This window comes from Camelus dromedarius, chromosome 11 (genome assembly GCF_036321535.1).
Source record: "Camelus dromedarius isolate mCamDro1 chromosome 11, mCamDro1.pat, whole genome shotgun sequence".
Lineage (NCBI taxonomy): Eukaryota > Metazoa > Chordata > Mammalia > Artiodactyla > Camelidae > Camelus > Camelus dromedarius.
The window spans coordinates 19960705-19973235 of record NC_087446.1 but is presented as its reverse complement, the minus strand read 5'-3'; the positions used below and the strand labels follow the sequence as shown (position 1 = coordinate 19973235).

At 32.3% G+C, this 12531-nt stretch overlaps 1 protein-coding gene across 7 annotated transcripts in view; it reads left to right on the top strand.

The window, feature by feature from the left end:
* PPP1R12A (protein phosphatase 1 regulatory subunit 12A) overlaps window positions 1-12531 on the top strand; it is a 129318-nt gene that overhangs the window by 98245 nt on the left and 18542 nt on the right. For all 7 annotated transcript variants that reach the window (XM_064491559.1, XM_010975105.3, XM_064491560.1 and 4 more), the window contains 5 exons: window positions 4307-4397; window positions 5586-5786; window positions 6025-6193; window positions 8308-8429; window positions 11407-11472. In XM_064491559.1, the coding sequence (XP_064347629.1) occupies window positions 4307-4397; window positions 5586-5786; window positions 6025-6193; window positions 8308-8429; window positions 11407-11472 (649 nt within the window). The remainder of the gene's footprint in view (window positions 1-4306; window positions 4398-5585; window positions 5787-6024; window positions 6194-8307; window positions 8430-11406; window positions 11473-12531) is intronic.

Sequence of the window (12531 nt, the reverse complement as noted above, 5' to 3'; positions counted from 1 at the left end):
TTCAATTTTATAGAATTAATCCTGGGAGGCATTAAAGATTGAGAATTAAATATTTGGCGATATTGTTAGGACAGAGCAGATTCTAATAGCATAATGTCTATTAACATTTTTCCTGGTCTACATTACAGAAATTTTGTCTTATTTCAATGATGTTTGCAATAATGTTTGTGTTTTGTTTCATGTCAAATAATTGTTTGCAATTTTGGCCTCTTCTGTTTGTCTTTTAATTAAATTTCATTAATGGTTTCAAAGTGTATATAGTTGAAAATTTGACCCTAAAATGTATTTATGATGATTTAAGAATATATTGTGACTGGATAAGGTATTTATATATTTATGCCATTTATAGGTACCCTTGCATATGGATATTTAAATATTATGTAAAGTTACCATACACAGTATTAAGTTCCACAGTATTCTTTTAATTTTCCATATTTTATTGATCAGAATGAGCCGAGGATTTTCTGTTTTGGTCAGTTAAGATTTCCAGCGGATTAATTGGAGGTAGGGGGCACTGGGGAAGTAGGGAAGAGAAGCTAGCTTTACATAGATGGCATATGATGGCAAATTCTTTCATTGATTAAGTATTTCTAGTTCTCTGTAGTTTTTTCAAACTGCAAAACAGTACCTTACTAATAACTTCAAATTTGTAATACGAATTCACATGAAACTCTTGGTTTAGAGTAACTGCTCTCTTCTACCATTTTCCTTTGGCTCAGACAGCTTCCATTTGCCTATTTATTTTCCCTCTGGAAGGAAAAAGGCTGAGCGAGAAACAGGGGTTTGGTACTCAGTTTTTTAGAGACGTAATTTGGTGACTTACCAGAATCTAAATATTATGAATATTTCAGCCAATAGATGTCAGTGATGTAAAAAATATATAGAGTAATTCCTTCTACTGGGGAAGACCCCTTAACTTTAAAATAACCTTTGGGTTGTTCAGAAAATAGTGAGCAATCTAAGACTAATAAGTAAAATTATATGCCCTTTGTCTTTGTAAGAAAGAGATCCAGTATGACAATTTGATACAGTAGTGATTAAGGCAGCAATGGAATTTAGTATATCCTACCGTCTTTTTGATGAAGAGTTCTTTAGAATTAAAAACATTACGAATTTGAATTATTTTTCTCCTCTACATTCTATTCTTAGCAGTCTGTTCTGTGTAGACACCCCAAGGGAAGAGAAAGGAACTGAGTATCAGATGGGGACTATCAAATATAAGAAATATATTGTGCATTACAAATATATTGTGCATTACGAATTGATAGGCCAGGTTTTTATGCTAGTTTGGGGCAAATACTTGTTTGGAAATTCTAACTGAACAGATTTTACAAGTCTTTCAGCTAGTAAGTTTTATGCCCTCACTTGCATATGTTAAACCAGTTATGATAAATAGATGTATTAACTTTTGTGACAACTTGAAACTATTGAAAAAGAATCTAGGCTTCTTGGAAGAGAGTGTGATGGTTGATTAGTGCCATTTGCCATGGAAGTAAAAGAGTATAGTGGCAATGCGAATTTCCCTGTTTTAAACTAAATATGAAAACTTAGACCATACATAATGGGAATCAGAATTCAATAGTTTATGTCCCTGGTTACTTTCAGAGCAGCTCATGAAATGCTGAAGTGATACATGCAGCCATCTGGGCTGCTATAAACTTTTGTTTAACCAGATTTGCTATCACATTTAGGTCTTATTTCTTCTTATTATTTTTTTTCCCTCATCATCTGGTGGAAGTCCAAAGGCAGTGAATTGCATAGGACCAGTAAGTGCATAAATAAATGTTAAATGAATGGATGGAAAAAAATAGCCATTGGACCATATTTTCCAAGCTGATATTTCACAGAGGACTTTTCCACATTTAATAGGTATACCACAAAAGAAAAGAAAAAATATTTCTAATTTAAATGATCTAGGAAAATGCTGAGTTAAACACCGTTAAACACATTTCTTCCTCAGTCCTTCAGACCCTTTAATATGTTGTTATGTTCCTAGAGAAGGTCACAATATATAGCATTTTCCAAATTCATATAATGAACTTCTACAATAAACAGTACAAATTGTATTTGAAAATTAATGTTTCCTATTCTCTGATAACAGTTTATTGGTTATCCTCTTTCTTGTCCTAGAAAATCACTAGAGTTGTTATAAAATTGAAGAAGTATCTTCTAGCTAAATAAAAACCTTAAGACTCAAGAGAGTTGATATATGGACAGAATAGGAATTATAAAACAATAGGAGAGAGGGAAGTATCAAGCTTTAGTATAACTTGAGCATCGTAGAAGGAAAGAGGGCAGATGTCCTACCATTTGTACTCTTCTCTTTGGATCTATGCATCGGTATTAATGAAGCCTTATTTAGCAGAATTTCAGCAAGAAAAAGTCCAACTAAGGAAATGGTGATGACCAAAATGTTTTATTTAGTGAATTTTTTCGTTTTCCACTTTTAGGGGAACAAATTAAAGTCACAAAACCATCAGAAATTTAATTTCTAATTAAAAATTTATTTTATAAACTTAAATCAGTACTAATATTTTAATAGAAACCAAGTTTGGAAAAACAGAGCTCTTCAATGAAATGCTTTAATTTAATTTGATGAGCTGTTCCTTACTGATGAGATAAATGTAGTAATTACTGTGACAGCAAAAAGACAATCATTCAGGATAGTCTAGAAAGCTAAAGGTAAAAAATGATAGAAAACATAAGGATAAAGAGAAAAAGAAAAGAAGTATCATTATGATATAGTGCCATAAGTTATTCAAGTGAATAAAGAACACAGTGATATTTTCTCAAACCAGATGATAATAAAAACAACTTAAGTCAAAATATAGAAGTGATGGGATTTTCATCTTTTAAGTTTGTTGGATGTCTCATTCAAGAAAAAACACCCTCTTGAGAATTTCTTCACCTTCTTTGCTCACAGATTATCTGTAAGTAGAGTAGACATGAGTAGGACCAGTCCTCTAGAACTAACTAGCCAATAAGTAAGAGTTAAATGAGGAAATTCAAGCAACTATGATCGTGGGTGAGAAATGACTTTGTCATCTTAGGGTTAATTATTCAAGAAAGTGATTCCTAGGAATAATGAATCATGTATTCTAGTTCTAGACAAATTCCAAAAAATTAAAGATTCTAAAGGGAAAGATGCATTCTTATTTATTAAAAACAATGAGGGTTCTCTAAAAAGAATTTTGAAGAAACTAAGTAATTTTAAGGTGTTTGAAGATGTGTTGTACTCTCTGAACTTCAGAGCTTTAAAGGACACATAGAAAAAATAGAAGATAAGCCATAAAACCAAGAATAAATTCCAAAGTTTGGTATGAATGCATGAGTAGTGTTAGTGAGGTTAAAGAGCAGAGTGAATTGCAAATTGAGAAGAATTATAAAGTTAAAAAGAGAGTGTTTTAAAAAATAGTATTTGGAGATATGGGTAGGGGATTTAACTTGATTAAAAAAAAAACAGAAAATAGAGATACTCAACTTAGAGCGTTCTCTGAGAAATGTGAGCCAGATGGTAATATAACTAGATAAAGTGTTAACAGTTGAACTTCCCAAATAATAATGATCTTTGGAGGGAAGTGTTTTTAGGTTGCAAGGCTCTGTTCTTTGTTCAACCCTTTAATTCGCTATTTAACTCTTGATGGAGATTGCATACCTTTGAAACTGTGCATTCCCTGTGACAAGATGGAACATAGGCTTAGATTTATAAAATAAAATACAGTAAAGATAAATGCCAAGTTTTCTTCTTTATGTCAGAAAATCAGTTACCCAAGAATAAGATGCTGATTTGAAAGCAGTTCATGTATAAAAACACTTGAATTTTTAGAGAACTTATAAAGTATAAAGTTTGCCAAAAACACTGTTAATAAATGCACAATGACAAGAGTGCAGGAGTTCTGCTTCCTCACTAGTCATCCCATATCCTGAATGTTGCATTCAGTCTTAATAACCATTATACCATGAAAAGACATTGACAGTCTAGAGTTGAATGATAACGTCACATACCAGCTAGGATGGTATTTCAGAAAATCAGGAAAGGAGCTAAGAGGAATGATGTTACATAGTTTAAAAAAAAAGAAAGAAACTCTGGGTAGGAAGAACTTGAAAAATATGTTAGTGTGATTAATTCCAATCTAAAAAACTATCAGATTGCATTGAATTTCAGAGTGGGTGTAACCATTTTCTAAAGACTCTTTCTTAAAATCCATTAAAATGCTAAACTTATATGTTTCATTTACACATGTTCATATGTAATTACATTCACAGGTATCATACTCCAGCTAACAATTTTTATTTATCGCTGTAGATCATACCTCACTCCTGTTAGAGATGAAGAATCTGAATCTCAAAGAAAAGCAAGATCTAGACAAGCAAGACAGTCTAGAAGATCAACACAGGTATATTTAATGTGTATATAATATTATGTAAAATTCCAAAATAAATTACCTTTCCCTTTTTCACTTTTCTGTGAAAATACTGATGTCAGTATATAATATGAGTAAATCTTAAAAGATAAAGTTTGCTTTAGTAATCCTACCATAGCCTTTTGTGTATGGTTATACTGTTAATATTGCATTTCATCCATAGCCTTTTGTGTATGGTTATACTGTTAATATTGCATTTCATCCATAGCCTTTTGTGTATGGTTATACTGTTAATATTGCATTTCTTCCATAGCCTTTTGTGTATGGTTATACTGTTAATATTGCATTTCATCTAATTAGCATATACCTTTGTATCTCTTTGAGTATTTTTTTATTCCTAATGTGATGACTGGCTCAGAGTATTTGATAAGGGTTAAAATGAGTCATATGTGATGTCTAATAATTATTAAAGAATTCTATGACTATTGGGAAGGGGCGAGGAATAGATCTATTATATTAGGTATATCAAAAAGCTAATGTGCAAGTATGAGAAAAATGTCGCTCAGGCTAGTTATCTTCTTGCCTCCTCCTTGCTATTGTAATTGTATCTCTTATATCCCTTTGTATCTTCTGTTTCCTACAGTCGAGGAGCTCCAAAGTCCAGATTTAACTGTTTTATCCTTACCATTACTTGTATTTCACATTAAACTATGTATGTGCTAGGAGCTTAACATATTATTTTGCCTTTGTGCCTTTGCTTCTTGAAGTCCAACTGGTCCTTTTCAAGACTTAACCTTCCAAAATCACTTCTTTACTGAAATTGTCTCTGTGTGCATATAAATACATAAAAACATAAATACATACAAATTTAACATTGTAAATAATGCATATATTGACTTTTCCTTCTTTCTCAGAATTTCTTGGGTATGTTTATATGGTATTTTTGTCAGCTCCTATGCTATTTTGTTAATTTCTTGAATATAGTGGCAGTTTTTAATACATATTTTATTTCTTTCTCAGTGTCTCTTATTATGCTTGCTCATGATGATTCTTCATAGAATGAATGTGACTTAACAAAGTAAAAATTGTTTTCACTATGCAAACCAATTCCAAACATGCATATTTGACTTAATACATTTAATTTATCTACTTATAAAATATTCCTTTGAAATGAGCCTTGATGTGTCTCTCATAATTAAATTTATCTTTCTGTATGTGTAGGGGGTAACATTGACTGATCTTCAGGAGGCTGAAAAAACAATAGGAAGAAGTCGTTCCACCAGAACCAGAGAACAAGAAAATGAAGACAAAGAAAAAGAGGAGAAAGAAAAACAGGATAGAGAGAAGCAAGAAGAAAAGAAGGAGTCAGAAACATCTAGAGAAGATGAATATAAGCAAAAATACTCCAGAACATATGATGAGGTAATAGTATACCAATGGTATGGCTAGGTCGAATGGTATGGATAGTTCTTGTGATTCTCAAAATGCAAGAGATTTATATACTAGCAAACCATATGCAAAATAATCAAAAGGATTTTAACTGGAAATTTGAATTATTTTGACGTGATTAGAAACATTACTTTTCCTTTGAAATGAATTTAAGTGTTATGTATATCTGTATATAAAATTTCAAATGGGTATTAATTTTAATGTTTCACAGACTTATCAACGCTACAGACCAGCATCAACTTCAAGTTCAACCACTCCATCCTCTTCACTTTCTACCATGAGTAGTTCACTCTATGCTTCAAGTCAACTAAACAGGCCAAACAGTCTTGTAGGTATTACTTCTGCTTACTCCAGAGGATTAACAAAAGAAAATGAAAGAGGTAAGAAGACCAAATTTTAAAAACACTTACTTTGTTTCCTTCAAATAATTTTTGAGTTGATTTTCCCTAATTAATAGTTTAACAAAAAAGAAACAACATCCTAAACTGGAACTCATTCTACCTTAACAGAAAGAATATGATGAATTGGCAGTTTAAGATTTGCAGATACTAATAACTACTATATATATAAAATAGACAAACAACACGTTTCTTCTGTATAGCACAGGGAACTGTATTCAGTATCTTATAGTAACATAATGAAAGAGAATATGAAAACGAATACATATATGTATATGTATGCCTGAAACATTATGCTGTACACCAGAAATTGATGGAACATTGTAAACCGACTAAACAACAATTTAAAAAAAAAAAGTATGATGGCTGAGAATAAGAAAAGTAGAAAATAAGAACAAAATATATGGTCTGGCACTGCTCTTTATAAACTAAGACTTAACAAAAATCTTTACATCCGTCAATGCAGAAAAGTCAGTTTAGAACTGATGGAGCGACTATTTCTAGGAGCAGTTTATTGGAACTTTAAGTCATTTCTTGCCTATTATGTAGGTCATATATTTTAAATGTATTTTTGTGAAATTGTTTTAAACTAAAATCACTTAACATATGTAGTGTCCTTGCTAAAACAAAATTGTTTTTATGTTTATTTCTTGAGAAATAGATTCCTTTTTTAGCTATATATTGGTGTATTGATGCTATTAACATTTCTATTATTTTATATAAACTTTCTAAAAAATCACTTTTAACATTACTTTGTTCCATATATGTCTACTTTTTTAAAGCATGTTCAGAGGCTCTAAACTCTGAATAACTCCTACTTTAAATAAGAGATGGGTACTAAATAAAATTATTCCTAATTGTAGACATTTTATGTTTTAAAAGCAAAATCTCATAGTATTAGTTATGATAACATCAGTAACTATGTATGAATAAACTTCAGAAAATTAAACTTTTTTTTTTTTTCAGTTTCGAGCTAGCTTTTCTTTTGTTGGTCATTGAGATATTTCAGTTCTTTAAACCCTAAAGTGTGAGGCCCATGTAATGTTTGAAAATTTTGAGCCAACATTTAAAATTAAGGGTATTTGTATAAAATTTCAGGTTTCTTTCTTCTACTGATATATTAGAAGCTGTAGCAACACTGGGTCTGAATTCTCACATGTCAACAATTGGCTGGAGCCAAGTAGTTAGCAGTCCCCCATCCCCCTGGAATAGGGCCCTCCTGGCCCATTTTACCCGTTCATGTAGCCTGGATGGCCACTACAGGCATAGTGGAGTTAAGAGATCTCTGCTCTGAACTAATTCTAAAAACAACTTTAAAAACCCTCTTACTACTATAATTTTGAAGTTTCTTTTGCTGTGACTTTGCTAATGACCCAAAGAGCCTTTTAAAAATCATTTTTAACATCACTTTGTTTCATGTATGTTCAGAGGCCCTAGTATTTTTCTAATATGTAAGTGGGAAGCTATTTTAACTATCCAGGGAAGGAAATAGATTTGAAGACTGATATTTGTTTACAATGATTTGTTTTTAATGAAAGATAAATTTTTTTTCCCAAAAAAAATGTTTGCTCTTAGATACTAATAGAAATGAAAGGATACTGTTTATTTAGTCTACTACTGAATGAGGCCTGGGAAAGGTAGTAGCAGAAACTGATAAATTTGTGTGATGCCTACTAGCCATTCCATCGTTACTGTTTGTTTTTATTTCTTGAAGTGTTTAACGTTGGGTGTAGTAACTATCTCCCTATCAGACATTAATATCTGGGGCCTCATTCTCTTCATAGGATTCAGTTATTTTCTATTCAATAAATACTATTAAGTGTGTCTTTTGAGCAAAATTTTTGTCTCAGACACTAGACAAATGAAGTAATTAAAATTAGGTATTATCTTTATGCTCAAGAACATATCTAATTAGGGATACAGATACATGGTTAAACTAAGTGTCACAGGAGCATTGATGGGGCAAAAATTATTTCTGATTAGAGAATTTCAGAAGGCTTCACACAAGAGGTTGGCTTAGAATTGTTTTTACATTTACCTTGCAAAATGCTATCAAGATACATTGCTACCATGTGATTTACTGTAATCCTTAACAGAAGGAGAAAAGAAAGAAGAGGAGAAAGAAGGAGAAGATAAATCACAACCTAAATCAATCAGAGAACGACGGCGACCAAGAGAGAAAAGAAGATCTACAGGAGTTTCATTTTGGACACAAGATGTGAGAACCTATTAAAATAATACTACTTGATAGTATGCTTCAACTTTCCAAGAGTACACACTAATGATTTCTTCTATGCCTCAGACAGTATATCCTTTAGATCATCACTGTGTGTCTTCAGCCATCTTATTGAAGTCCGGAAACTTCTTTTTTTTAATATTTGATTTATTATTGTATTATTTTTATTTTGGCAGAGGGGAGGTAATTAGATTTATTTATCTTTAGAGGAGGTACTGGGGATTGAACCCAGGACCTTGTGCACGCTAAGCATGCGCTCTACCACTTGAGCTGTACCCTCTCCCCCTCGGAAACTTCTTTATAAGAATGAACAACTGCTTAGATTTCTGGTATTACTTGAAAGCAAGAGTTCTGTTCCAGTTTTGGAATAAAAATAATAATGGCTGCAGCTCAGCATATGTATGTTGGTTGTTGTATAATGGCTACACTGCTTCCTTAGAGTTTCTTGAAAGAGGTGATTTATATGTAATCCCATTTTCATGAATATGATTATCATATATTTAACAGTTCCATCTCAAATAATGCTGGATAGAAGAAGTGTTTTGCTTATCAAATTATAGCAATCCTATAAAATTTGATTTTTTTTCTTGATTTTTGATTGTATGCCTGATGTTGCTATTCATACGCAGGAGAAAGAAGAGCTATAGCATAACAGGGTTAGTGTGAAATTTGTATTGTTTCAGTACAATGGATAGCTACAGAAGGGCAAAAATTTGATTTTTTTTAAACCTGTTGATTATTTTTTCCTTTTTTAAAAAAATTTTAATACAGAAAAGTTTAAATATAAAAAAGTATATGACCCCAACCCCAGGTGTCCATTGTTTAAGCTAAATCCTCACCACTTCCCCAGCTACCATATTATTTTGAAGAAACTCTTACGCATGTCATTTTATCTGTAAAATTTTCAGTATGTCCTTTTAAGAGATAAAGACTCCCTTTTAAAAATTATTAAAGTTTTATTTTTAAAAAAAAAGTAAAAATAACCACAGTACATTATTAAACAAAAAAAGATCACAGTACCATGACCATGCTTATTTTTAAATAAATTAACAATAAATCCTTAATATTGAACTCCAGTTTTAATGTCTTATTCACTCACATTGCCATAAATGGTTTGTTGTTATAATTTTATACTTTGCTATTTTGATTAGGATCCAAATAAGGATCATACATTATGATTAGTTATTTCTTTAAAGTATCTTTTAATCAGTAAGTTACTCCCTCCATCTGTTTTTCTTACCATTATTTTTGAATGAACTGAGTTATCATAGATCCCTGAAATGTAACTTAACACATTCATGTATTTTTTAATGTTTCCTATAAATTGATGATTTCAGGTAGAGAAATGATGACATTCTGGTTCGATATTTTTTGGCAGGGTATTTTGTTCCTCCATCAGGAAGTCCGTGATGTCTGGTTGATTTTAATTGATTGCCCAGTAACATTTAATAATAGTAAAATAAAAGCTCACAGTCTTAGCACCTTAACATAGTGACTCTTACTACTTAAAATGATCTCATCTTTTAAGTAACATATGTATATAATGTATTAAGAGTTTCATAGGCAAAACTGTACTTATTATATAATACTTAATTTTTACCAATTTTATTTAGACCAGCTCTCCCTGCAAAAGTCCACTTTCTGGAGTCATAACACTTAACCAGCATTATAAGGATTCTTCCTGAGATCCATACTGGCAGTACTCATCTTTTTAAGTTGAACTTGCATTCAGTTGTATTCTAATCAGCCATCAGCAAAGTCTCCTTTCCCTTCACGGCCACATGTTTAATCCTGTATCAGACAAGAAACAAAAGAACCAAGGGCTCTGTCAAAGAAAGGTAGTGTGTAGTTAGGCAAGTTTTTGCTCTGTTAACTTATTAAGTTCCCCCTTTTTTTATTTTTTGTTTTTTTAGTTAATTCTTTTCAGGACCTCTGAGCCTCCCCACTTTGTGAATTTCCAGTTCCTGTGTTCTCCCATGAAACTGCAGTGTATAAACACAGTCAGTTCATAATGTGCCGTTCATACATTTATATTAATAAATAATACTAGCAGTAGCAGAACTAATTTCTCCTTAGTAACTTCACGTATTATTTTCGCTAGGTATACGTGACAGCTTGTACAAAGATTCCCTGTAATCCTTGGGACAATTCTGTTGAGTTTTTATTTCTTCTTTATGGATGAGGAAACTATGGCTCAATAACTTTTTAAATAAATTTACCCTAAGTCACATCGCTGAAAATAGCTATACCAGTCTGAAATAGGATGATCTAGTTTTAAAGCCTGTGATGTGTTTATACTGAGCCTGAGTCAGACACGTTTGAGTGCAAGTTTCCCCTTTCATTGAATCCTTTGAGGTTTGTTGAGCCTTCTAGTAGAATGTTCCCATTGTCTGGGGTCTAGGCTTTTAGCCTGCTGACACCTTCATTTTCTATTTGGTGTGCTGTAAACTCCCAAGAAATTCCTAGACGGATGAACTACCTAAACATAATAGGACTGTTGCATAAATCTTGCCAAGCTTATAGAATATAGCTCTTCTTACTTAAGATAGTGAGTTTCCTATTTTTGCTGCCTCCTTATAGTTGAGCAGCTAAACAGTACCTAAATTGACTATTAAAGAGTATGTGGTACCATTACAATATAAAATTGAGTATCTTCTTTCTCATTCTAAGCCTCCAGCTTCCTCATTCCCAATATGAATGTGTTTCCTAAATCATATTGTTAGGTAGATGGTCTTTCTTCACCATATATACTAACGTACTTAGATTGTACCATACGGACAAAAGAGGCTTCCAAATAGGGTAGAAAATGTCCCACTTAAAAACCAGCTTTCCTTTTGATCCATTTCCTGTTAGGTTTTTCTCAAGGGTCATTTTAAATTAGAAAACCCTAATGTATTTAAATATTAACCATTTGAAATTTATCCTTACTTTTCTAAAATAAGTTGATAATCTGTTTTAGAGTGATGAAAATGAACAAGAACAACAATCAGATACAGAAGAGGGATCCAATAAGAAAGAAACTCAGGTAAATAACATTAATTTTTGTATTTAGAAGTATTCGTATTTTTTAAAGTTTACTTTTTACTTGTGTTTATATTTATTGATGCAAGACAGTTACTGCACACTGTACCTGTATGCTGGGGATAGACCATCAGTGATTTTCTGGGATCAGGGCTGAAGGGACTGGGAAGGGGCACGAAGGGTATTTTAGAGACATTGGAAATGTTCTGAGTCTTCATTGTAGAGGTTGTATTTTGGATATACACAGCTGTCAAAACTCATCAAATTGTATACTCTAAGTGGATGTGGTTTATTATATGTATATTAAACTTTGAAGTTGAAAAGAAATAGCAAAAAAGAGAATACAGGTTTCCACTGCTATCCAAAAGTAGAATGTTCCCATAGATCTATTGTAAGCCAGGTAAAGTGAAGAAGGAATTACCTTAAGATACATTTTGCTAATGGATGCAAGAGATAAATTAAGATAAATCACAATGCTCAAGGACAAGTTCAAAACTACGGCGGCTTGATGCTGAGATGCTGAGTGTAGTTCCCAGGGAGGAGCTTGGCAGTGTGCTTCCCTTGCTGCCCAGGGTGTGCCGCCTCTGTGATGGCTCGCTGCGAAACAGATGCTAAATGCTATTATTTACTTTTCAACTTTTTCGTAAAAGCAAAGTGGTACAAAGCGAACTTTTGAAAAGCAGGGTCTACCTATAATACCATTGACCAAAGAAAAGTACGTAAAGGATATCCAGAAGTAATGCATACATTACTAGACCCAGATTTTAGTTTTGTAAATGGCAAAGTTTTGTTCTGGGGAAGATAATAGGTCTTTTTCACTTTCTTTACTTTTGTTTAAAAATTTACTGTCTCTAAAGGATTTATACATTAATTATTTCCCAGTAATTTTCAGGAAAAAGCTTTTTTTCCCTTAGTACTGATGAAGAAACTAAGGCAAGTTTGAATGACTTAAGATTGCATGGCTAGCAGTGGTGAAAGTTTCTTCCCACTAGTTTTCCCCGCCCCTCTATGCTCTGCTCTTTGGCTGTGCAGAAAGCTGACATACTTTGAAGAGCTCCATTCA